This window comes from Euwallacea fornicatus, chromosome 14 (assembly GCF_040115645.1).
Source record: "Euwallacea fornicatus isolate EFF26 chromosome 14, ASM4011564v1, whole genome shotgun sequence".
Taxonomy (NCBI): Eukaryota; Metazoa; Arthropoda; class Insecta; order Coleoptera; family Curculionidae; genus Euwallacea; species Euwallacea fornicatus.
The window spans coordinates 994,860-1,016,632 of record NC_089554.1 but is presented as its reverse complement, the minus strand read 5'-3'; the positions used below and the strand labels follow the sequence as shown (position 1 = coordinate 1,016,632).

The following is a 21,773-nucleotide window of genomic DNA, read 5'->3' as shown; positions in this document are numbered from 1 at the left end:
TCTTTGACTTCTTTACAAACTTCTTATGTATTTTTTTATATTTTCATAACTTTTCAGTTCTCTACAAATAGGTAAAAGTGACAATAAAATGTTCTAACCGCTCAGTGTAGACCATGGAAAGTGTTTACCAATCAACGTTCTAAAAAATTTCATTCTTACTCTCACACATTTCTATAGAATCAAGACGTCAAGGCGCAGAACTACATGCGAGTGGAAAACGCTCCCTGTGTAATTTGTTGTGATTATGACTTTTATGTTGGTTAATTGTGATGTGAATGTTATTTGAGGTTAGATTAGACATATTTATCGCCTTTGCAAAACATATAATACATAAGTCCTGAAATCACGGTATCGACCGTGTAATTACATATTGTATTATATTATTTGACAATTATTTTTCACTACAATTTTACACTAATTAAAAGCCCTTATTATCATGCCCAACTGGAACCAAATTCAAACTCAACTGAGACATCCAGCAAACCCAGTGGTTTTCTTTGATGTAGCAGTGGGAACTACAGTAAGTAATTTTCACTCCTATAAGCTTTTTTGAAAAGTTCCTGTGTTACCTACTTGAATATTGAGTTTTTTCACCTGAACGTAACTCCTGAAATTTTCAAAAAAAAATTAATGTTACATTATTAAGCATTTCTCCTTAATAGGAAATTGGCCGAATGATATTTGAGTTATTTGCTGATGTTGTTCCAAAAACAAGTGAGAATTTTAGACAATTCTGTACAGGAGAGTTCCGTAAAGATGGAGTTCCTCTTGGATACAAAGGAGCAAGTTTCCATAGAGTCATTAAAGATTTCATGATACAAGGAGGGGATTTTGTGAATGTAATTATGGAAAATAACTTAGATGTTTCTAGCAATTATTAACACTAAACATTTCAGGGAGATGGTACAGGTGTCATGAGCATATATGGAGGAGGAACATTCTCTGATGAAAACTTCTCATTAAAACATGATACTCCTGGACTGCTTTCAATGGCAAATAGTGGCAAAGACACAAATGGGTGCCAGTTTTTTATAACATGTGCAAAGTGTAATTTTTTAGATAGTAAACATGTAGTATTTGGAAGGGTAATTGATGGACTTTTGGTAATGCGGAAAGTTGAAAATGTTCCTACAGGACCAAATAACAAACCCAAAATACCAGTCACTATTGTACAATGTGGACAAATGTAGATTTTTGTATATACAGTGTCTGGAAATTCTTAAACTTCAGGTTGTAATTTTTACATAAAACTTTTTATACTATTGCAAGTACAAAGTAAAAAGTGAATGTGTCATAGGTGCATTAATGCTTCATAATTTTCAAGTAATTCCTCTTGCAAAACCTATGTTTTGTCCTTTTTGATTTATCACTCCTTTTCTATTTCATATTGTTTAGGGACTAAAACACCAGTGCATGTCTACTGGTATAAATGAATGAATTAATAAATAAGGCCTTTGTTCTAATATTGTTTTTTTATGTAAATATGTTATTTTATATTAACATTCCATATCACCTTAAAGGACAGGTTTTTTGCTTTCATGAGCAGGCAATAAAAAATTAAATAAAATTAATTATCTTAATAAAACTAAAGTTTGAATATAACCACATTTCTTTAAGAATGTATACTTTATACTTCATTGTTACTATTATTTTCTTCAGGCCAAACCAGATCAATATCAATGCAATCCAAAGCAACTAAATCAGTAGGATATCCAACTAAAGAAGTAATACTAGGATAAGTCCTTTCAAAATCACCATGAACAAATTCCTTTACATATGTGCCTGCTTGAGTTATCACTTCCAGTTCAAATAAATCATGACCTAAAAACATTAAAAAAAAGTATCTAAAATATAGAACACACTTCAGAGAATTACCTAATATTTCTGTTGCTTTCATTTTGTAAATCGCCTTTTCTCTAACCATCAATGTTCGTCTGTGTAACACCCTCATCACAGTTATTTGGGAAATTTTTAGTTCACCATTTTGTTTATTGATTATTGATATGACATCCTTAATATTTGGAGCAGTAGTTTTACATAAAGCCCTGTATGTCTTCTTCTTTGAAGCCTCCCCACATTTAATCTTTTTCAAATTTGAAGCAAAAACTGGTTGCAGTTTTATTACTGCAGCCATCTTCGATTTAATTACCTTTAACATTATTATTTGCTTTAAAAATGAATTCCGCATTATTTATTGTATGTGCATACTTGTCTTTCAATTTCCTGCAGTTGTTCTGAGGAAAACTGTCTATTTCTGGGATTGTCAATTTTAATGTAAAAAGGCCTTCCTTGGCCTAACATACGTACATCAATATCTTCCCTTCCACTAGTTGTAAAAGTCATGTTACTCTTTGAAAATCTAAAAGATTAAACACTAAAGTCTTTCTTATCTGCACATGAATAACAAAAAAACTACATTTTAGGTAATATAACATATCAAATCACTAACCCTAATACATTGGAAATTGCTTCAAAAAGAATTTCTTGCACATTATGTTCTGCAACACTTACTCCATCAATAACCCAAGGAGTTTGGCCTACATTCCTTTTAAATTTTAAATATCTTCCTCCAAGGTACACTGGATCAACAACGATATCAATTTTCTCTAATATAACTGATTTATCTGGTGTTTGAGGTGGAAGCAAAAAGGTTTGTTTAAACACCTTATCCTCTGTGTCTTTTAGGCATTCAGATATATTATTCCTACTGATTTTTGTTTCGCGTTTTCGCAGCTTGGTTTTTATTATATGTCTCATCTTTTCAACTTCCTGATGTAAAGATTTAATTTTGTGACTTTAAATTACAAAATATTTCTACTCACTTTATTGTCATTTTCATAAGTTAGTGACATCAGAAAACTAAGATGTGATTTTGGATGATACTGCTTGTCTAAAGTTTTGGAAAAAGTACCCATTGCTGCAGCACGAAATATTTTATGGGGCTCCAATATAAATAAATCATTCAACCCTGAAATAACTATTAGTTTCTCATCATAAAAATCATCATGTTTTGCCCTACCATCTTTATTGTCATATAGATTTCCAAAATTAAACTTTGGAAATTGATCCTTTAAATGTAGGAACATACTGTGTGTTCTTATAGACAAGCATTTTGGGAAACTCACATTAAATGAAAAATTAGGGTAATTATATGTGTTGATGTCAAGTGATTTAAAACCCTCAGCAAATATTTCAATATTTTCTTGATTGAAACAGTCCAAACACACAGTGCATATATTTGATTTTGTTTTTTTAGAACAAGGTTCAGAAATTCCACTTTGACTATTATCTTCAGAAATTTGTTGTGAAACCTTAAAAACAAAATATAATAGTTGAAAAACTTTTGCCTAATAACCAGAAAATTAGCTATTCAAGTTGAAAATGCATATTTGTAATTATTCCATTAATTTGTTTTTATGGAAATTATGTATGGAAAAATATCTGTTAAATTGTAAACCATAGATACTATAGATATGTAGGCTATGCAATCAAAACTGGGTATTTAAAATTGAAAATTTCCATCATCTCAAATATATTTAATCAAATTATTAAACCAAATAATTGGGTATTTTTCCAGACAAACTTTCTTTCAAATATTTATGTACTTTTTCAATGTATGTATTACAGCCAGACATCAAAACCTTTATGATTTTAAAAACAATTACAGATAGCTCCAATTTACATTTTACCATTGTGAACATAAGTCTGTAGGCAATCCTTTGTTGCTCACTAAAAAACCGACAGTTGGAGGAGCACTGTGCTTCATATCTCTTTTGATACACGATTTCAGATCAAATCACAGTATGACTTAAAGGTAAAAAGCTTTGACAATTCACCTCAGAAAACTGAAACGTTACAGGTTTGATGATGGCAAGAAGTAAAACAATGTTTTAGAGCAAATTTAAGTACAGTAACTTTCATTTGCAAAAAGCAGAGTAAGTTCGTATGTGCCTAATCGAAAAACTAAAACATACCAGTTTGTTTAGATATTCTTTTGGGTGTAAATAAGGGTTTCGACTTTCAGTTATCTGAACTCCAATAAGCCTTAGAACACATCTTGTACAACAACTCAAGTCTTGAAGAAAATTTACAACTGAAATAAGATCTTCCTTTGAGTTAACGCTCATGTTTCTTAAATAGAAATACGGAATAACGAATGTAAATATTGAAAATATATTAGAGAGGGTAATTATGTTGGTCTATATTCAAGAATAGTTTGAAAATCAAAAATATTATTTTTTTGCAAATTTTCTTTTGAACGCGTTGGAAAAAAGAGGTTAAGACGAATTAATGCATGCAGTACTTTTTAGTTTAAATCGGAGAAAACCCATAAAGTAAGAAACACGACAATGTTGCAGTTAGAGCAGAGTAGTGGATATCATCTTGTATATCCATTCTTATATAAATTTTTTGAAGATTACACTCCAAGGATTTGATTTTTAAATAATCTAAAAATGAAATGAAAACAGAAGATAATTTATTGTAAAAAAGGTATCAAGATCTCACTGATGAAGCTGAAGTAAGTATGTATATGAATTAATGATGAAATACTATAGATGTATGATACTGAGTATAGGCTGCATTAAACATGACAAAAACTATTATTACGAATCCACATTCCGAATTAATTCGAATGTGGAGACAAAATAGAATGCTACAAAAAAATGTTTAAATGCAAAATGTATATATCGAAAGTAGACTGATATCCACAGGTTAATGCGTTATTGCCAATTTTAACTTTAAGTCTTGATAAATCCTAATCCACATAAGGTGGATATCGTGATTGATCCCTCGACAAGCTGCCCTAGACGTATGCTTCTCTGTCCTTCTTATTGAACATAGAGAGGTTTTCTCATTCTAATTAGGCCTCCTTCACTAAGCTACTAAGGCCAGGCTCCACCTCCTCTCCTCCCCCTCTTCACTTACTACCGAAGGAGATGAAGGCAAAGAAGGTGGAAGGTGAAACGATGTCGTTGACCGTAATTTTTTTCACTATTGAAACTAACTAAAAATCATGTGATTGAGTAAAAAGTGATGTCAAACCGTTAGCCTAAGACCGGCAGGAATTTCAAGAATCTAACCGACCGAGGACTGCCTGAACTTGTATTTCCGATTTTCGGAAGTACAACAGTGGTTTCTCTTTTGCTAAACAGGTGGTAGTATTTTTGGCAATTCGTAATTCATAAACTTACTCATATTTACATCTTAATAACTCAGTTTCTGTTTATACGCTCGGGATGATTAGAAAAGAGGTTTATAAAGAGTTATCATTAAAGATGATTAGAACTTGGATTTGCAGAAGGTTCTTGACATATTTAACACATTCATATGGGTTTCAATTTTAATAACAGTGAAAGTGCACCAGGAATCTTCCTTCTCTTCCATTAATTGACATTAGGTAATTCACCTTTATGTTATTATTATCAGCTTCAGTGAGATGATTAATTTCAGATGTACAATATGATCTGATTTCATTTATTGGAAACTGCTGTGAATGAAGATGATTGAAGAAAAAGCTCATAGAAAGATGCATGAACTATTTATGCAAGTCCTGAAGAACAGGGATTTGTCCCGAGCTGGAGATTTGTTTTCTGTCCCAGATGCTATTATAGTTAATGATCTGACAAATGTGGTAAGTTTTTGAATTGGCAGGTATTCTATTTATATTTACGTTACCAATAAAACTACTAAGATCATCACTACAAAATAAGACAGATTGAAGTGATATAACATACAAACACATATGGAGACTCAAGGTAGAGTCAAAAGCATTTGGACTCTTGTTAGATTTAGAGGGAATATTAATCTGATTACACACTTTGAGGTTTAATTTTCAGGCAATATTTTATAGTATCAAACAAAAAATTGTTAAACAAATGACTTTTAAAGCACTTAAGAAATTTTTCCTACTTACTTACATTATATTTTTTCTGCCCTCTACTTCTAATGTAAATATGTTGCCATTTTATGACCGACTTTTCATTTGAAAAGGCAATATAGGTGTCATTTTATCATAGGTCACTTATTTTTGAAATTTTCAACATATACAGGGAAATGACTAGGCTCCGTTCTGCTCTCTTCCACCCTGGATGTGCTTACATAATTGTTATATATGAAGCAAGAAATAAAGCTCATTCATCTATTTATGCTTCTTTGCAGATTAAGGAAATTACAGCTATTGCTTCTCTTCCTGATTATGTTAACAATGACAATGATCAAAGTGTAGTCGAGATTTGTATTACTAGGTAAGTTAAGTAGATCACTAATGGTAGTCAGTGTTGTATCCATTATTAAATTAAACAGTACATTTTATTGAATTTGTGCATTAGATGATTCATGTCATCATTATCTTATAACCCTACTAGAACTTAAAATTCTATAATTTAAAAAATGATCTGGAAAAACTAAAAACATTTTTCTATTAATTTTTAGGGTCACTTCATGCATTCGTGAAACCGGTAGCATTGAACAACATTGCGATGCATTAGTGAATCTTTTAGAATCATGTTTACATCACAATTTGCAAATATCCAATAGAGATGAGGACCCCCCTCATGCCAAGATCTCAAGTGATATTATTTCTTGTATATTTTTGGTGAGAGTGTATACTATTTACTAGCTGATTTGCCTAGTTTAAAAATACGACATTCATTAGAATTATAGTAAAAAATCTGTAATGCAACGCGCCTTGCCAGTGGCGGTTAAGTTTCTGCACAAGGGCAACAAAGAATTGTCACGCAACATGGCTTCTTATTTGTCATTAGCAGCTATGGAACATGCAAACTTGCTCACACCGCATGTACAGCCTATAATAGATTCTATTATTTCTGGTATATTTATATTCATTATTGTTGAAAAGGGTTTTACAGTGACATGTTTTATCTTCAGGTAATTACCCCTTATGCAGGGTTCTTCCAAATATCTATGAGGTGTCTCCTGAACCTTTCCAGGGCCATGCGATGGCTTTAGTATCATTGTTGCCTCATTGTGACAATCAGGAGAAGCTGGCGCTTTTAAATCTCTTTTCATTAATGGCCAAAGACAATCCTGCAGTAAGGTCTAATATCAGCTGTAAAATCCATAACTTATTACCAACTTTCTAGCTTCTAGAAGCCAGCGTTCCACAGCTATGTGAATACCTCTCTAGCCCCACCACAGTAACAGCAACCATGCAAATATTTTTGCACATGGCCGAGAAGCAACCGCTTCTTTTGGCAGACCATGTATCTGCAATGAAACAAGCGGCTCAAAGGCATCCGCAAACTGTTTGTTTGGCTGCCCAGGTGATTGGAGCAGTGGGAAAATTGAGCAAAGACAGAGCGCAGGATGCTTTGAATTTTGTATTGGAATATTTACCAAAAGCAGACAGAGGATCTCAGAGTACACTCTTAAGGGAAGCAACTCTTTTGTGTAGCTCGTATCCGGTATTGTTTACTGACAGAGTCCTGGCCGGTGTGAGACAGAGACATCACACAAGGTTGGTTTGTTTTGTTTATGTAGAGTGCTGTTTTCACAGATGGTGATTTTAGTACAAATCAACTGGCTCAGAATAGTCAGGTAACATCAGGTGGGGTAACTATCGTGAAGGTCGGGGGACAACCTGCTGAGAAAGTGACGCCTCAAAGTGTTGGAGGGGGGTACACTAGAAGGGCGAAGTTGGGGGATTCACGTAGCACTGGAAGGTGAGATATATCAGAGAGTGACTTAAAAATAATAGATAGTAGGTATATGACCCTAATAATACATTGTGTTATAAGGATCATATATCATGTCATGACAATTAAACATTCAAAATAAAAGCAAATATTTTTATATTTTGTAGGTTACATACTGCTCAAAATTCAAACACCCATCGAAGCATGACGCGCTTAAATGTAGCCGGAGGTTCGGTGGGGGGTTTGCATAAAAGTATGACAAAACTAAGCACTTCGAGGTATAATTAAACGTCCACTTTGTTGAGCCATATATAGTATTTCTTTTTTAACAGGGAAATTAACAATACTCCCAACTCCTACGCCTTGCCTTTATCTCCAATAACGGTAATCGGGAGTAAATGGGCTGGAACCAATGTCAAAGTCTCCAGTGGTGGAGTCACTGTGACTACAATCTCACCTCCAAGAATTCAGCGGCCTTTAAGTCAAGGTCCACTTAGTCTACTCAACAACCATTTGGGTCAAGTACGACTCCCATTTATTTACGTCAAAAAGTTACTGAAACGATTTCTTTAGACTACAATTTCTCCTATAAGCTCAACTCCTCTACCGGTGCCAATAAATAGTAATAGTGTGACAGTTAGCTCTGGTTATACTGGTCCGAGCTCCAGTAGCAACCAAGTGAACATTCTGACTACAGGGACTAGTTTGACGACGCAGAATATTCCGATTATTCCCAGCAGTCCTCCGCCAGAAATGTTGAATATCTCGCAGAGTTTGATGAACAGTGCTCCATCTAACGGAAGCGGTAAGTTGGTAATTCGTTATCCTGAAATTATCACAAATATACATTATTTTATTGTGTTCCACTATCGCGCCATTAGGAATTGGTTATAGTGAGTTTATGGTGGTAAGTAAGATAAATTAATGTAATACGAAAATGTATTTATGTAATGTTATAGTAATTTAACCCTACCTTCAATAATTTTAGATTACTATAAAAGATGATTCAACATATTTTCTTAAATTATTCTTGGTCTAAGTTCATCGAACGTATGTGTCTGATTTGCGATTTACTTTCATGTGTTTTCTGTCGCCCTACAGGTAATGTAAACGTGTGCGGGCCAACGACTGTCATCAGCAGAAGAAACAACAACAATAATACGAGCGTAACTATAATAAATCAAAACTCTGTCGCGAATCAACGAATGAGTGTATTTGAACCTTATCCAATGCGCGACACAATCCAGGTAGGTATAACGCAATTTATATAAAAAGTGTCGTAGATTTAATAAATGAAAAAATTCAGCATTTTTGTGAGAAGCACTTGGATAAAATCAAGCTCTACATGGATAGCGTCTGTCTAAAAATCCCTTACCCGGCCAAGTGTATAATAGAAGAGAAAAGACAGAAAAAGTCGGCAAAGCTGCATTTTGCCTGTCAGGCAAGAGGACAACACTGTTTATATTCGAAGACTTATTTTACCATGACCACTAGGAATCCTAGAATTTGGATACATTTAATGTTTCTTTCCTTACAAGTACGTGTACTAGAATATTAACATAATTTTCGTGCTTCGAAGATGTAATTTATAGGCTAGACAGTCACATGCACTGAGTTCAAGGGACGCTCAAGTGGCCAGTTTAAAGCATTGCTGGGACATACTGAAGGCTGAAAATAAAACCTTTTTGACTTTGGTGACTAGTGCCTTTCCATGCTCGAAGGTAATTTTCCTTCAAATATAATTGCTCTAAGGGAATATCTTCTATTTTCCCTCAGGATCAGGAGGCCCTTCTAAGCGAACTGAGACATGCGGGATATTTCGACGTTTTTCAAGTTTGCCCTCCAAATATCGGGGGTTCTACTGATACGTTAGAAAGTAGTGGTCCATTAAATAGTGTCGGGGGAGTGAAATGGGGATGTTTTTTGTGTGTTCATCCTGAGAAGGCCATGGGTTTCTTGAGAGGTACTTTTTCGATCATTTATTAGAAATATGAGATAAATTGTACCAGTGGAACTTTGTTCCTGTTCCATGTATATATATATATATATTCTTTTAGGAGACACTCAGCCGGTAATTGAAGGTCAATTGAAAGAGAAAAAGGGCAAGTGGCGACTATTTAGGCGGTGGCGAACAAGATACTTTACTTTGTCTGGTGCTCATTTATCGTGCAAGGGATCGGTAAGAATTATTTTAGAAATGTTATTATAATAGTTACAGATATTTTGTAATAAAACAAAACGTCTTAGAGTGGTGGAGAATCGATAGACGTGAACCAAATTCGCTCAGTGCGGGTGTCCCGTGGTGCCAGAAACATCCCTAAAGCCTTCGAAATATTTACCGAAAACCAAACTCTAATTTTGAAGCCCAGCGACGGGAAAAATGCGGAGGAATGGGTGCAATGTTTAAGCATTGTAGTGGCGCATTCCAGAGAATCTGGACAAAATGGAAAAGACAATTCAAGGGGCAAAAGTAACAGTTTACCCGCTAGGGGGTTGGGAGGTAGCAGAAGCCACATTTAATGTGTACTCTTCGCTAAATTTACCGATAAAAAATATTATAGAATTTCCAGTCACTTAAATGGCTCAATAACATTTTAGGTAAATCATCATCACTATTCATGACACATTATTCTCAAATACAAGGACATGTCAGAATAGTTTGTTCCCGAATTAATTTTTACTAACCCGAATTTTTGTATTTGTTTTATTATGAAAACAATTAATATAAAACATATTATCTTTTATATGCGCATGAATGCATACATATCTACAGATCTGACAGCTGTTGTAAGTAATACATTCCACTAAATTTTAGTCATTAGGGACGATGTACAGGGTCTTGACGCGAATGTACATGTCTATTTTTTTTAAGAACATTGTGGCGTTGAAGATAAAATTGCTCATCGGGTTTTTGAGAACTGAAACTTCAGTTTTTTCCAATGGTACTTCCTGTATATTATAATTTCTATGTAGGAGGCCATCGTTCTTGTGTTACCGCACAATCAAGAGTTTCTATCCCATAAGATTAACGTGCTAAACAGGAAATATTATTGAACCTATGCGAATATGATTACCAAAAATATTTATGTTTAGGAACATCTCGAAGACAATGCTCGGCCGTTTTTCTTTTAATGTTATGAAATTTAAAAAAAATCCATTTAGCTTTTGTATTTGACATATTTTTGCAATTCTGGAAATAATAAAGTCAAGGGGAGTGTGTAGACTTTCGCAAAGACTCTGTACGAATAGTATTATTAGTCGACGGCTTATTGTTACTTATTTTACAAACATTCCAGATTTTTTTTTTATATACATATAGTAATGTTTTTATTATTTTTATTGTTACGGAATAAAGAAACGCTATTAATAACGTCACGTTTTTAATTTAAGCTTTTATTCCATATTTTAAAGCAATCAAGCATTCATGTTCCTATACACTAGACCTTAGGACGAAACCGGTTCATATAAGAGAAGCAACGAATATAGTGTTAAATTTTACTTTACACTTGAAGAACTGGGGTCAAAACATTCAATCTTATCAAATTCAATAGACCTAGATTACCCGATAAAATAATTAAACTATTTTTATTTACTAGAGAGAACATATCGTAAACGGGCGAAAATTTTATCAAATCAGTTTTTGTCGGCTTCAGAAGATAATTAAAATCAGCATAACTTTTGTATTTAATTTCCTCCTACAGCTCACCGGTAAATCTGAAGGGGGAACACACCACTTTCTAAATTGGGATTGGCAAACAATTAACAAGTTTTATTTTTAACATTTTATTAAGTAGAACCTATACACACTAAATCCCTATACACACTAAATCTTCCCATTAAATTACAAATGAAAAGTACCCAAAATTATTTTGTATAGTAAAAAACAATTTCTAATTATCCCAGCTTTTTTAGTCGTCTTAATTGCACCATGAAACCATCATTGGGCCTGATACACGGCCTGGCTTTTTTAACAGCCGCAAATGCTTGCTCGAAAGGTAAACTTTGATCTAGAATTAAGAAGGCAATAACGATCGAAGCTGACCTGCTTACACCAGCGTTACAGTGAACTAAAACGTTCGACTGACTATTTAAGCATTGACGGATAAAGTATACACATTCGGGTAGAAATTCGTGCAAATTGGTATTTTGCAAGTCTAACATTTTCACAAACTTGTAGGTCACATTTGGTGATTTTACTGGGGCGTCAATACCTAAACTTAAGACATATTTGATGAAGTGTTTGTCTAAGGAATCCAATTCACAACAATCTTGGGACCCTAGATATAAATGTTCGAGAATTTGGGCAGGAATATCATCAGGGTTCGTATCAATTACGAAACCTTCGCACACTTCATCCAATTTTTTGAACTCTGAATTGGTTTCGAGAAATTTTTGGCCGTCCTGTTGCGTTACAATGGTTTCTGTTGGCTTAAGCTTCGTTTTTCTTTGCTGAAGCTCTGCGAGGAAGCTCATTTTAATTTGCTTCTCTCAATGCTGCGAAATAGACATATCTTATCTACAGGGTAGTCCTATTGCAATGTTTAGTCTTGCTATCTCCTAAACCGTTAAAAAGTCGGTTAAATGGGACAAAAGTTGCTAAATTCAATGGCAAACGAAGGCTCAAAAACAAATTTACCAAATATCAGTTTTTGAGTACTACGTATTGATTATAACACATCTTTTTGCCGATTTACTAAACTCTTTACGGTTTAAAGATAACAATAAAGAACTAAGCAATACTATACTGCTACCATTTTCAATGACATACTGTGTGGTGGGATAATTTTTTAATTACAACTAAAACTTAGAATGACTACTGTTAAATTTGACAAAGACACTTTGCAAAAGGAGCAACTTCAAGATTTAAGAGCCAAAAATCTACACAATGGTTAAATACTTTAAAAAGCATCCTAATTAAGAAAACCAAACAGAAATAATACGGTCAATTAAATATTAAACATAAAGTAATCCCATAATCCCCATTTTCCCCGTAACGTTTTAGTTGCTCTTCGACCTTGACCTACTCTTACTCCTGGAACGTCCCTTCGAGGGCTCCCTAGACTTCGACCGGTCTCGTGACACCGACCGGGACCGATGACCATTTTCTTTGGACTTAGAGCGGGACCTGTCTTCCCTGGATTTCGAGCGGGCATCGCGATCGTCTTCTTTAGATTTAGACCTATCATCCCGTCCGTTGGTCTTTGACCGAGACCTTGATCGATCTTCACGTACCCTCTTAGCATCTCTAGAACCTGACCGAGATCTGGATCGTTTCGCTGAGCGGCTGCGGGATCTAGAAGTTTTATTGTCCTTGCTCTTGGATCTGGACCTGCTCTTTGACTTGCTGCCACTGCGAGACCTGCGAGCCGATCTAGATCGAGATCGACTTCTAGAGCTAGAATCTCTCCTTCTGCGTCCGCCCTTATCCTCTACTACTTTGATGCGTCTTCCATTTAACTCGGTATCGTCTAATTTCTCTACAGCGTTTTTCATGTCGCTGCGACTGGCAAATTCGACCACTCCTTCATTTTTGCGATCGCGATGCGCATCGGCGTAGGTAACTTCTCCTGCTTGTCGCATGTAGTCTTTCAAATCCTGCCAAGACACTCTGCTGGATAAGTTTTCGACTATGACTCTGTGAGCGGTACGTGTAGGCGGACCATAGCGATCTCGACCAGCTCCTCTATCTCTGTCTCTTCCGCGGCTTCCGCTACTGCCCGATTCGCCCCATCTATCTCTGCCCCTCGGTGTTCCACGTGCTCTTTCTACCGTAACCCTCTCCCCTAGAATTCGCTTTCCATTCAATTCGTATACGGCATCATCGGCATCACGATAGTCATCGAATTCCACAAAGCCATACCCTGATTTTATGGTAACTTCACGCATGCGTCCATAGCCACGGAAGAAACGTTCCAAGTCTCTTTCATTAGTACCATAGGGGAGACCTCCAATATATACTCTAGACCCCACCATTATTCAAAACGAAAATTGCTGGAATCTACTAAATTTTCTAATATTCAATTTCGCACAGATAAAGCCCGTGGCCTGGTAGAGTCTTTATTGAGCTAATCCAGCTATTTTTCGAGGGTATTTGGAGCATATACTGTATATCTTTCAAAGATACTCGGGCTGTGCCGGCAGCTATTAGCGTCCCTGCAATCCTCCTCACCTGGAAATTAATAAAACAATTGTTAATTAAACTTATTTTTAAAACATTACAATATGAATGAACATTTGATCAGAAGCCAATCGAGTGTGGCAATAGACCAAATACTTAATGGTCTATGGAAATTATGTTACTGGTTTTTATTTAAGATTTCAGATATGAAGTAATGAAGATGGATAATTAAAGCCAATAACAAATGGACACGCTCGCCTTGTTTTCTTAAATATTATGAAAAACATGTATATAATGCGATAAAAATTTTGCTTAAATGCCCATCGATATGCAATAACGAACAGCGTTCCTTTTTAATGCGTTAAAAGCTGCAAGAAGTTGAAAAAGAGAACTTGCGACTAAATTTATGTTTACAGCTATATAACTATCAAGTTTTAATAGAAAAGAACTAATAAATACTTTTAAAACAAATTTGTTCACAATGACTCATAGCAGCTGCCACCTAAGTAAAACTTATTGATTTTCTTTAGCTAAAGACCAAAACTTATTTAGAACCATCAGTGACGTCAAAAAATATGTTCCCTGGTTTCAACATAATTCGAAAACGAAACGACTCAAATCAGTTTCCATTTTTGAATAGGGGTATTTACATTATAAAAAGTCCTAAATTGCGTAAAAACCAAGTTTAAAAACCTTATATACAGTATGGTTTGAGAAACCCCTCTACATTGTATCATCTTTTTGATAATGTTGTTTTAGTAATTTCATGGGTTAGGTTAGTTTGGTTTTATGTTGTTGGGTCTATAGTTTAAAACTTACTATAAGAAGTACACATTTTTGGGGTAAATTAATATATATACATTTGGACAATTTTTGCTCATTTCACGCAGTATATTAAAACGCGCGTCACTGTCTTACAAGAAACCTGATTTTCATCTCACTGGCTTGTATGTATTTTTGCCTAAAATTACTTCTGCCTGTATTTCCGCACACGTAAGTAGTTATCAGGAAAAATTCACTAAATCTGCGTTTCTATCAGGTAGATCAGGACTTTGCAAATAATCCAGTATGAAAATAAATTATTTTTAAGCAGGCACACTAAACAGTTAGGCAGGTAAATACAAATTTACTTACTACATTTAGGCATGTTTCAGTAAAGTTTTAACAATAAAATAGTTTAATGCATATTTTTGGTCGAATTGTTGGGAACATTGTTTTTCTAACTCTCCAATTTCGATTCGTGCGCTCTCAAATCAAAAACATTTACTGAAATAGGCCTGATCACAACTGTTAGGGTCATATTTATAGATAAGACGTGAAAATGACCACATTCCATTCAAGAACTTTTTAAAAATATTTCCTTCAGTATTAGCCAGTTAGCTAGATGTAAGTACAAATAAAATAATATAACAAATTGTAACATTTTCTTGAAAACTGAGATTGTGCTCACATTCGGCTGAATTACTTACAAATATGTCCGTCGTACAATTTTTATGTAATCCATCTAAACATGGGGAGACAATCTGGGCTAATAATAATCATATTTGGTTGATAGCCCTCCTTTCTAATTGTAGCATTGTCGTGTTGTTTTCTGCGGTCGTACAAGAAGGTAATGCAATGGATTAGTCCAATTAGGGCCATATCTATTCTCCAAACTTTAGTTTCCAAGAACTATTCCTCAAATTTTTCCTTTAGTTCTTCATTGGCTGGGTTACTCTTAAACTTCAGTCAAGAAGATGGGATGCACAATTTCCATATCAAGATAGGTTCAAAAGTTGTGAAGTCCAGTCTGTGTTCATATCTGAACATTTCCTTTCTTCTGTTCTAAGTAGTTCCTAGTTTTTCATGATTAGATGGCTCCTCAATGTCTACAGTAGAAGAATACAGATATATATGTTGCGCTTTATACTCAAGTATAAAGTGGAAGAATCAGTAACAAGCACCTGGTGTTGGCAAATAATTCAAAAAGGTAGACACTTTCCAACATATAATGCTCTCAACTTTAATATCTGGGTTTAGCGTTGCAATACCAAAAACCAATATACAATAATTCGATTTCATTGGTTTCCACGTGTGTAATGTCAGATTGTAGATGGATTACATAAAAATCTTGCATATTCAAAATATATTTTACACATTTGTGCAAAACGTCGACCCAGCAGAATCATACCTGAATTTGCTTAAAGATCAAAACCTGGGTAGTCAGAACAGAATGGCTAGTGGGAGCTAATCAAAGACCTAGGCGGCTGACTGGATTGGCCATAGTTCGTCACGGTAATGGCTTCGTCTTTAAAAAGAGGTTTCATAGGCTGTAAAATGTTTTAGGTATTTTTCCATTTGGGTATGGTTGTACTAATGAAAAAAATTGAAAACGAAAATTTTTTTTTGTAAGGGCTGTTTTCCTGTTTTTATTCGTTGATCGAAAAGTGTGTTATTTAGCAGTTGCTTCCCAAATTATTTTAAGAATTTAGAAAAACTAATATTGTTTTGTACTGGGTGGCACATTAATGACGGTTATTAATAGTAAGTATCACAAAAACCACTAGTAACGACACGACAAAGGAAATGTTCTAATATGCAATTTAAACAAAAGAATTAAAGGACAAAAATAGAGAGTCAAAGTTTAAAATGAAATAGAAATTCAAAATATTTTCAGAAATTATGATAGGTTATTTTACACATTACGGAATTTTGGGACAAAACTACATACTTATATAGAAACTTATGTTTTACTCAATAGTAGCTGGCAGTAGAAGTAGAGAAGAATTAAAAAATATTTCTCAAATGTGATTGTGAAGCAAATATTTCATTATCAATATACCTCTAAGGATTTTTTATAAATGCCACCAATTTTAAAATTAATATGCCACCTGATACATTTAACAGCACTTGTATTCGCCTTTCAAGATAAACAGCATTGATTATAGTAATGAATCATTTGATAATGCCAATCACATATTCTCGCTAAAGGGGCCAATATGTATCCTATGTGTCCACATCTTGCATCTATCCTTGATTCCTATTTCTGTTGAACCTTTCAAAGTGCCTGTCCAAATTATTATCTACTGGGGTAAATCGTCTCATTGTTAATAGTCTATGGAGAGCATGTATTTCCAGGTCAATTGTACAATTCGTTGTCTAGAGCTGTCTTGCTTCTGATAAAATATTTTGCTCATCCTCTCTCTACTCAGTTAAACTGCAGAGTTTCATGTAGAGTTTCAGGCAATCTGCACTTCATGTAGACTAGTTTCTTACAGAGAAGAAACAATAACAAATGATTCAACACTATAATAAATATTTTTAGCTGTTGTCCAATTTCTTTTTGGTGTCAAGGTTCCCTAATTTAGTCAACATAAATGTGCCTTTACAGTGCTGGAGTGTTTTCACAATGGGTAATATACAAGACACCCCAATTTTATTTCAAAACTCCTTAGACAAAATATGGGTTTAAATGCAAAAGTACAGAGGTAAAGTGAACATAATTTTAAATAAAAGGAGTAATCAAAAAAACGTTTGTTTGAGAAAAACAATTTTAATTTTGAATTTGAAGATATCTAGTCAATGATTGGCTGAACCACCCATATGATATAAATATCACCATGTTTCTTGTACTGTCAAGAGTTATTTAATGATAAATTTGTAACTCAATAGAAAAAATAGTATAAGATAGAAGAATATTATAAAACAAACCAAATTTAGTATTCCAATTTGCTTCAAAAATTAAGATAGAAACATAAAAGTCATTTTCTCCAGTCATGTGAGTAGCATGAATATTTTGCTTCTTATTAATTCAGGTTAGCTGGTGAGTAAAAACTCCTATGATCCAAGTCAAGAAATGAATTCTAAAGCAGTAAGAGGTCTAAGCATGTGGCACTCCATAAATGATGCTTTCCAAATCGCGATTTTGTAACCTATCTTTTGTAACGAATCTAAAGAATTACCTCCAAAAATATATGCTTGCTATTTCTAGATAGCATGAATATTAAATTTTGTTTAAATCGTAATCTTCTACCCTCTAAATCTACTTGCAACAGTGTACTTATGCAACAAGACTAAATAAATTACTACAATATTGATTGCCACATGGAAGCTAATATAAATAACTACAAGTTACTGAAATTGATGCAAATACTTATGGCTTAGTGGAACAGATTACATGTCTTTGCAATGGATTTATTGCTACTACAGCTTTGTTGCATCATATCTATGTATTCTTAAAATGGCTGCTTAGTATTGTTTGCTGTAAATTCCCCCATGTGAAACACTTTTAAAGATCAATTGTATATATTAGTTTTATGCTCAAATTCAGGTTTAACTCTTGGATTTAACATAGACTCCATTGATTCTTTTGCCAGAATCTCTAATTTAATTGCAGGTGAATTTTAAGATAAAGGAATGCAACTGAACCTTGGACCATTCATTTTATAAATTTAGAATAATAAGTCAGATAAATAAAAACGATATTTGACAAGCTATTGTGTGATAATGAAAATTATTCTCATTTATATTTATTTTAAACTATTGAAAATGATAAATCAAATATCAACTAAACTTCTTATCTTTGCTTAAATGAATTGCAACTAAACATACTGAACCCAAATGGGACCTATTAAAATTTTATTAAATAGAAATCCAAAAGAAGGCACATTTATGGTGAAATTTGTAACATTCAAGAGAACTGAACGAATCCCCCAAAACGTATTGAAATAAAAAATGAAAGGGAAGAAACTAAAAACGCAATAAATTCAAGTGTCGTTTTTATACCAATATCGGTTAAGAAAGGCCTCGAATTGGGTCCAGCCAAGTCAGCCCGCGGGTAGAGCCCCTTTTGTGGCATAAAGCCAGGTCGAGCCCCCTTTTATGCGGCAGAGAAGTGGTCTCGAGCCCCTTTTTTGCAATGTGGCCGAAACGGCGAGCGGCCTCTGGCTGGTCCTCGGTAGCCATTTTGTAAGCGTGTGCGGCTTGGACGCCAGCTAGAGAATCGGTCATGTTTATCAATGCATATTTTTGGCCTTATATCTTGAAAATGGTACTCGCGTGACAATCTAGATATTCCATTTATACTTACGGCAAAACTGGGACAAAAACTTCGATGTTTACGGCAAAATCTTAAGAACTTTCACTACAAAATCGTGAAAACGTGGACGACCTGCTTAACATGCACACCGGACCGAATGGTGCAAATAAAAGAAAGGCACAGTGAGAGAGAGTCATGGAAGATGAACGAAATTAATGACATTTGACAGCTACGACGTTAAAAGAGACTTTCAAAAACAGTTTAATGCACTAGCGAACATCAAGGGTATTAATTTTCAGATATTGTAGGAAAAGTGTTGCCAGTTGTGTTTTGATTTTGCTGTTAGCGTTTTCAGACTACTCTTAATTTGATGATCTGTGATGTTAAAAATTAAACTTTCATCGACCACATTTGAATCTTAAGCCTGTATAACTATGGATGGAAGACTGTCAAATAAGTCCCATACAATTTTTTTCTCTATGACTCTTTCATTTCTTTTTTCCTTTATGACTTTCAATTTTTATAAAACTTTTTAAGTTACCCGATAATGTTTTTGAGAATAACTCAAATCTCGTCTCACTTGTATATTTAAAAACTCAACATGTGGTTAGCTCCGACAGTCAAATGAATCAATAAACTACTTGTACTTACGCACTTTTAGGAAGTGATGAGGCACATTCCAAAATCGATATCGATTGATTATCGATATGGATTATGGCCAATATTCGTCCTTGGACGATTAACAGTATAAAGACTATTTACACACGGATTATTGAATTCCCATTACCGGGGAGATTTCACCTCTGTTAATGAATTCAATTGTAATTTAATTGAATTTCTATCGAAAAAAAATTCAATTCAATTCAATATTCACTTCGTTTCGTTACGTTAAGAAATATCTATTTATGCTAATAACTTGCATGAGAGATAGTGGTAGATCAGACAGACAACGGAATCCATTTGGCGGCAACTCTCAAAAGACTTAACTAAACTATGCAAACATTACCATAGCAGCACACATTTTAACAGACTTACCTGTTTATAAAGAAATCCTTTTCCTTTAAAGTAGATATTTAAAATTAAATGAGAATCCGCCAAACAATTAATTTCAGCACATCTAGGCCAACTGTGTTTGGGGGAAACACCTATATCTTCTTTCTTCCTCTCCACTATGTCAATACTAAAAATTTCTCTTCTTGTCAATTTATCATCATCCCGTATCGCTCCCATGAAAGTTCGAAAGTCATGGAACCCCTCAAACTGTTTTGCAGCCAGTCTCATTAGGTCAACATTAAAATTATTAGTGCTACGCAAAAGGAATCACCATTACAGTCCAAGACTAAACAGTTTATTTCCTAATACTAATAATAGCATACCAAAAGAAGTGCGCTCTGTTGACCTCTTCAATAGGTGCAAAATGACCGAATGGGGCACTCCTTTCCAAATCACATTTTCCAATAATTAATCTGTATAGGTAAGTTCTTGAAATGGCATTTGTTCTGGAGTGAAAATCAGGTGGTACGATTTTTGAGTTTAATATTCGTATAGGAACTTCTTCCTTGTAAAAGAATTTGTTTAAACCCCACATGATGGTTACAGGGTCCAAGATATTCTGGTTGGGTCGGTACAGGTCAAAGTGACATGTGGTGTTTAAAGCATGGACTCCAGCATCAGTTCTAAATAAAATAAATATCTTAACATTGCTTTAATGATATTTCAAAAATACATATATGTTGTTTTACAGTGATCTAGCATACCCATCAGTTTAGCTGAACTAAAATTGGTATATACTTAAATTGTGTCCCATAAGAATATCATTGTTGTTTAATTAACTTCTATTATGACACTTGGAGGCAGCAATACTATTCTTATGAGATGGTTCAGGTGTCAGCTAGATTCTACTAAAATAACTTACATAGAATTGGACCTATGACTCATACAGCCTATGTCAAGTCACAAAAGATGACCAGACTCAATTAAGTTTGGACCAGTATAAACTACAGGTGGGTAAGATTTATATTGTTTAGTAAGTGTAGAAGTAACATAAGTAGTTTTGCAATTAAAAGTGCCTTATAATAATAGTAACATTTTATTTAGAGGAAAAAATTAATAATTACAAAAGTTAGAAAATGATATTAATGTGAAAAATTTATCATTTCATATCAATGCACAACAGAATGAGGAAGTTAGTGATAAATAAAGTACTAGGCTATTTCAAAAACTTGTTTTTGTAAAAAAATAACTTCAGTCCATATTAGTTTTAAGATGTCATTTTTCATTTAGCAGAGATGAATTCTTTTTTCAATTATTTACACTTTATTTAAAAAAATATATAACTTTATATTATAACTTAAAAAATGCCTGAATTATAAACATTTTCTAAACATCATCTTAATCTATTGAAAAGGAATCCTAATAATGTCGTCCTTATATTTATGTAACATAATAACTAAATGAGGGCTAGAAAATGGAGATTCAAAAACAAAAATTAATGAAATATTTCAAACAATGAATTAAAATCACCACAAAACATTAAGAGTGCTCTATTCAATATAGTTATTGAAATTGAAGACCTTTATTGCTATAAATCACATTTTACAATTACCTGCTAGCCATAACAACCACAGTATCCTGAATGGGATGTATATATTTAAGCCCCATTTCAAGTGCTCCCTGTACCGTTGAAGGGTCAGGGGCTCTTGGAAACGTTCCTTTAACTTGGCGTTGAGAGCCTCTATAGAAAGATTTGATTTGCAGTGTGATGTTTTATATTAATGAAATAAGGAATTTCTCTTACCTAAATGGTGTCCCTATATATGCCATATTCAGTAAATATCTTGTGTTAAGCGACATCCCTGACACTACTAACAAAAACATGCAAAAATTAAAGGATTTTTAGAGCGCGTGTAAAAACATTAAAAAAGTAAACATTAATAATGTAAGGTTATGTAGAAACTGTAAAGCAGTAAATGTCAACAAAGAA

General features: G+C 34.0%; 6 protein-coding genes across 14 annotated transcripts; 2 read left to right on the top strand and 4 right to left on the bottom strand.

The window, feature by feature from the left end:
- Nucleotides 1-15: 15 nt before the first annotated feature.
- On the top strand, nt 16-1,463 carry LOC136343339 (peptidyl-prolyl cis-trans isomerase H). The gene is made up of 3 exons (XM_066290019.1): nt 16-520; nt 663-839; nt 897-1,463. The coding sequence occupies exons 1-3, from the start codon at nt 437-439 to the stop codon at nt 1,188-1,190; spliced, it is 555 nt and encodes a 184-aa protein (XP_066146116.1). The 5' UTR covers nt 16-436; the 3' UTR covers nt 1,191-1,463.
- Pus10 (Pseudouridine synthase 10) lies at nt 1,454-4,351 on the bottom strand. 2 transcript variants are annotated; one of them, XM_066289969.1, is made up of 7 exons: nt 3,975-4,351; nt 3,020-3,311; nt 2,823-2,968; nt 2,450-2,769; nt 2,209-2,359; nt 1,876-2,149; nt 1,454-1,821 (listed from the first exon to the last, which is right to left on the bottom strand). In XM_066289969.1, exons 1-7 carry the CDS (start codon nt 4,125-4,127, stop codon nt 1,628-1,630), a joined length of 1,530 nt encoding a protein of 509 aa, XP_066146066.1. In that variant the 5' UTR covers nt 4,128-4,351; the 3' UTR covers nt 1,454-1,627. The 2 variants fall into 2 exon arrangements, with proteins under 2 accessions (XP_066146066.1, XP_066146067.1); XM_066289970.1 differs by lacking the exon at nt 3,975-4,351 and adding an exon at nt 3,690-3,954.
- Nucleotides 4,352-4,921: 570 nt separating this feature from the next.
- On the top strand, nt 4,922-11,034 carry melt (melted). 4 transcript variants are annotated; one of them, XM_066289939.1, is made up of 18 exons: nt 4,922-5,153; nt 5,218-5,398; nt 5,452-5,632; nt 6,160-6,245; nt 6,433-6,595; nt 6,656-6,830; nt 6,889-7,052; nt 7,104-7,477; nt 7,530-7,682; nt 7,823-7,933; nt 7,988-8,177; nt 8,229-8,460; nt 8,757-8,902; nt 8,962-9,192; nt 9,248-9,376; nt 9,432-9,618; nt 9,713-9,834; nt 9,903-11,034. In XM_066289939.1, exons 3-18 carry the CDS (start codon nt 5,495-5,497, stop codon nt 10,173-10,175), a joined length of 2,874 nt encoding a protein of 957 aa, XP_066146036.1. In that variant the 5' UTR covers nt 4,922-5,153; nt 5,218-5,398; nt 5,452-5,494; the 3' UTR covers nt 10,176-11,034. The 4 variants fall into 4 exon arrangements, with proteins under 4 accessions (XP_066146036.1, XP_066146038.1, XP_066146037.1 ...); XM_066289941.1 differs by lacking the exon at nt 5,218-5,398; XM_066289940.1 differs by lacking the exon at nt 5,218-5,398 and having other exon boundaries at nt 4,922-5,156.
- Nucleotides 11,035-11,422: 388 nt separating this feature from the next.
- Nucleotides 11,423-12,285, bottom strand: LOC136343338 (dual specificity protein phosphatase 19). Its single transcript, XM_066290017.1, has one exon. It carries the CDS (start codon nt 12,126-12,128, stop codon nt 11,550-11,552), a length of 579 nt encoding a protein of 192 aa, XP_066146114.1. The 5' UTR covers nt 12,129-12,285; the 3' UTR covers nt 11,423-11,549.
- A 144-nt stretch (nt 12,286-12,429) lies between these two features.
- On the bottom strand, nt 12,430-18,998 carry B52 (serine and arginine rich splicing factor B52). 5 transcript variants are annotated; one of them, XM_066289989.1, is made up of 4 exons: nt 18,842-18,987; nt 18,538-18,746; nt 15,944-16,082; nt 12,430-13,824 (listed from the first exon to the last, which is right to left on the bottom strand). In XM_066289989.1, the coding sequence occupies exon 4, from the start codon at nt 13,626-13,628 to the stop codon at nt 12,654-12,656; it is 975 nt and encodes a 324-aa protein (XP_066146086.1). In that variant the 5' UTR covers nt 13,629-13,824; nt 15,944-16,082; nt 18,538-18,746; nt 18,842-18,987; the 3' UTR covers nt 12,430-12,653. The 5 variants fall into 5 exon arrangements, with proteins under 5 accessions (XP_066146086.1, XP_066146087.1, XP_066146088.1 ...); XM_066289990.1 differs by having other exon boundaries at nt 15,944-16,060; XM_066289991.1 differs by lacking the exon at nt 18,538-18,746 and having other exon boundaries at nt 15,944-16,060; nt 18,842-18,978.
- LOC136343228 (tRNA pseudouridine synthase A) lies at nt 13,666-21,724 on the bottom strand. The gene is made up of 5 exons (XM_066289817.1): nt 21,588-21,724; nt 21,396-21,524; nt 20,167-20,466; nt 19,826-20,096; nt 13,666-13,824 (listed from the first exon to the last, which is right to left on the bottom strand). Exons 1-5 carry the CDS (start codon nt 21,665-21,667, stop codon nt 13,666-13,668), a joined length of 939 nt encoding a protein of 312 aa, XP_066145914.1. The 5' UTR covers nt 21,668-21,724.
- Nucleotides 21,725-21,773: the final 49 nt, after the last annotated feature.

Excerpts from the sequence above, each read along its gene's own strand:
- LOC136343339 (XM_066290019.1), top strand. The coding sequence starts at position 437 with ATGCCCAACTGGAACCAAATTCAAACTCAACTGAGACATCCAGCAAAC. Across the intron at positions 521-662 it reads ATGTAGCAGTGGGAACTACA|GAAATTGGCCGAATGATATT; the intron begins GTAAGTAATTTT and ends TCTCCTTAATAG. Across the intron at positions 840-896 it reads AAGGAGGGGATTTTGTGAAT|GGAGATGGTACAGGTGTCAT; the intron begins GTAATTATGGAA and ends TAAACATTTCAG.
- melt (XM_066289941.1), top strand. The coding sequence starts at position 5,495 with ATGAAGATGATTGAAGAAAAAGCTCATAGAAAGATGCATGAACTATTT. Across the intron at positions 6,596-6,655 it reads TTATTTCTTGTATATTTTTG|AATTATAGTAAAAAATCTGT; the intron begins GTGAGAGTGTAT and ends GACATTCATTAG. Across the intron at positions 9,835-9,902 it reads ATTTATCGTGCAAGGGATCG|AGTGGTGGAGAATCGATAGA; the intron begins GTAAGAATTATT and ends AAAACGTCTTAG.
- Pus10 (XM_066289969.1), bottom strand. The coding sequence starts at position 4,127 with ATGAGCGTTAACTCAAAGGAAGATCTTATTTCAGTTGTAAATTTTCTT. Across the intron at positions 2,360-2,449 it reads GCAATTTCCAATGTATTAGG|ATTTTCAAAGAGTAACATGA; the intron begins GTTAGTGATTTG and ends TTAATCTTTTAG. Across the intron at positions 2,150-2,208 it reads TGCAGGAAATTGAAAGACAA|GTAATTAAATCGAAGATGGC; the intron begins GTATGCACATAC and ends ATAATGTTAAAG.
- B52 (XM_066289988.1), bottom strand. The coding sequence starts at position 13,628 with ATGGTGGGGTCTAGAGTATATATTGGAGGTCTCCCCTATGGTACTAAT.
- LOC136343228 (XM_066289817.1), bottom strand. The coding sequence starts at position 21,667 with ATGTTTTTGTTAGTAGTGTCAGGGATGTCGCTTAACACAAGATATTTA. Across the intron at positions 21,525-21,587 it reads TATATAGGGACACCATTTAG|AGGCTCTCAACGCCAAGTTA; the intron begins GTAAGAGAAATT and ends ATCTTTCTATAG. Across the intron at positions 13,825-19,825 it reads AAGGATTTCTTTATAAACAG|GTGAGGAGGATTGCAGGGAC; the intron begins GTAAGTCTGTTA and ends ATTAATTTCCAG.
- LOC136343338 (XM_066290017.1), bottom strand. The coding sequence starts at position 12,128 with ATGAGCTTCCTCGCAGAGCTTCAGCAAAGAAAAACGAAGCTTAAGCCA.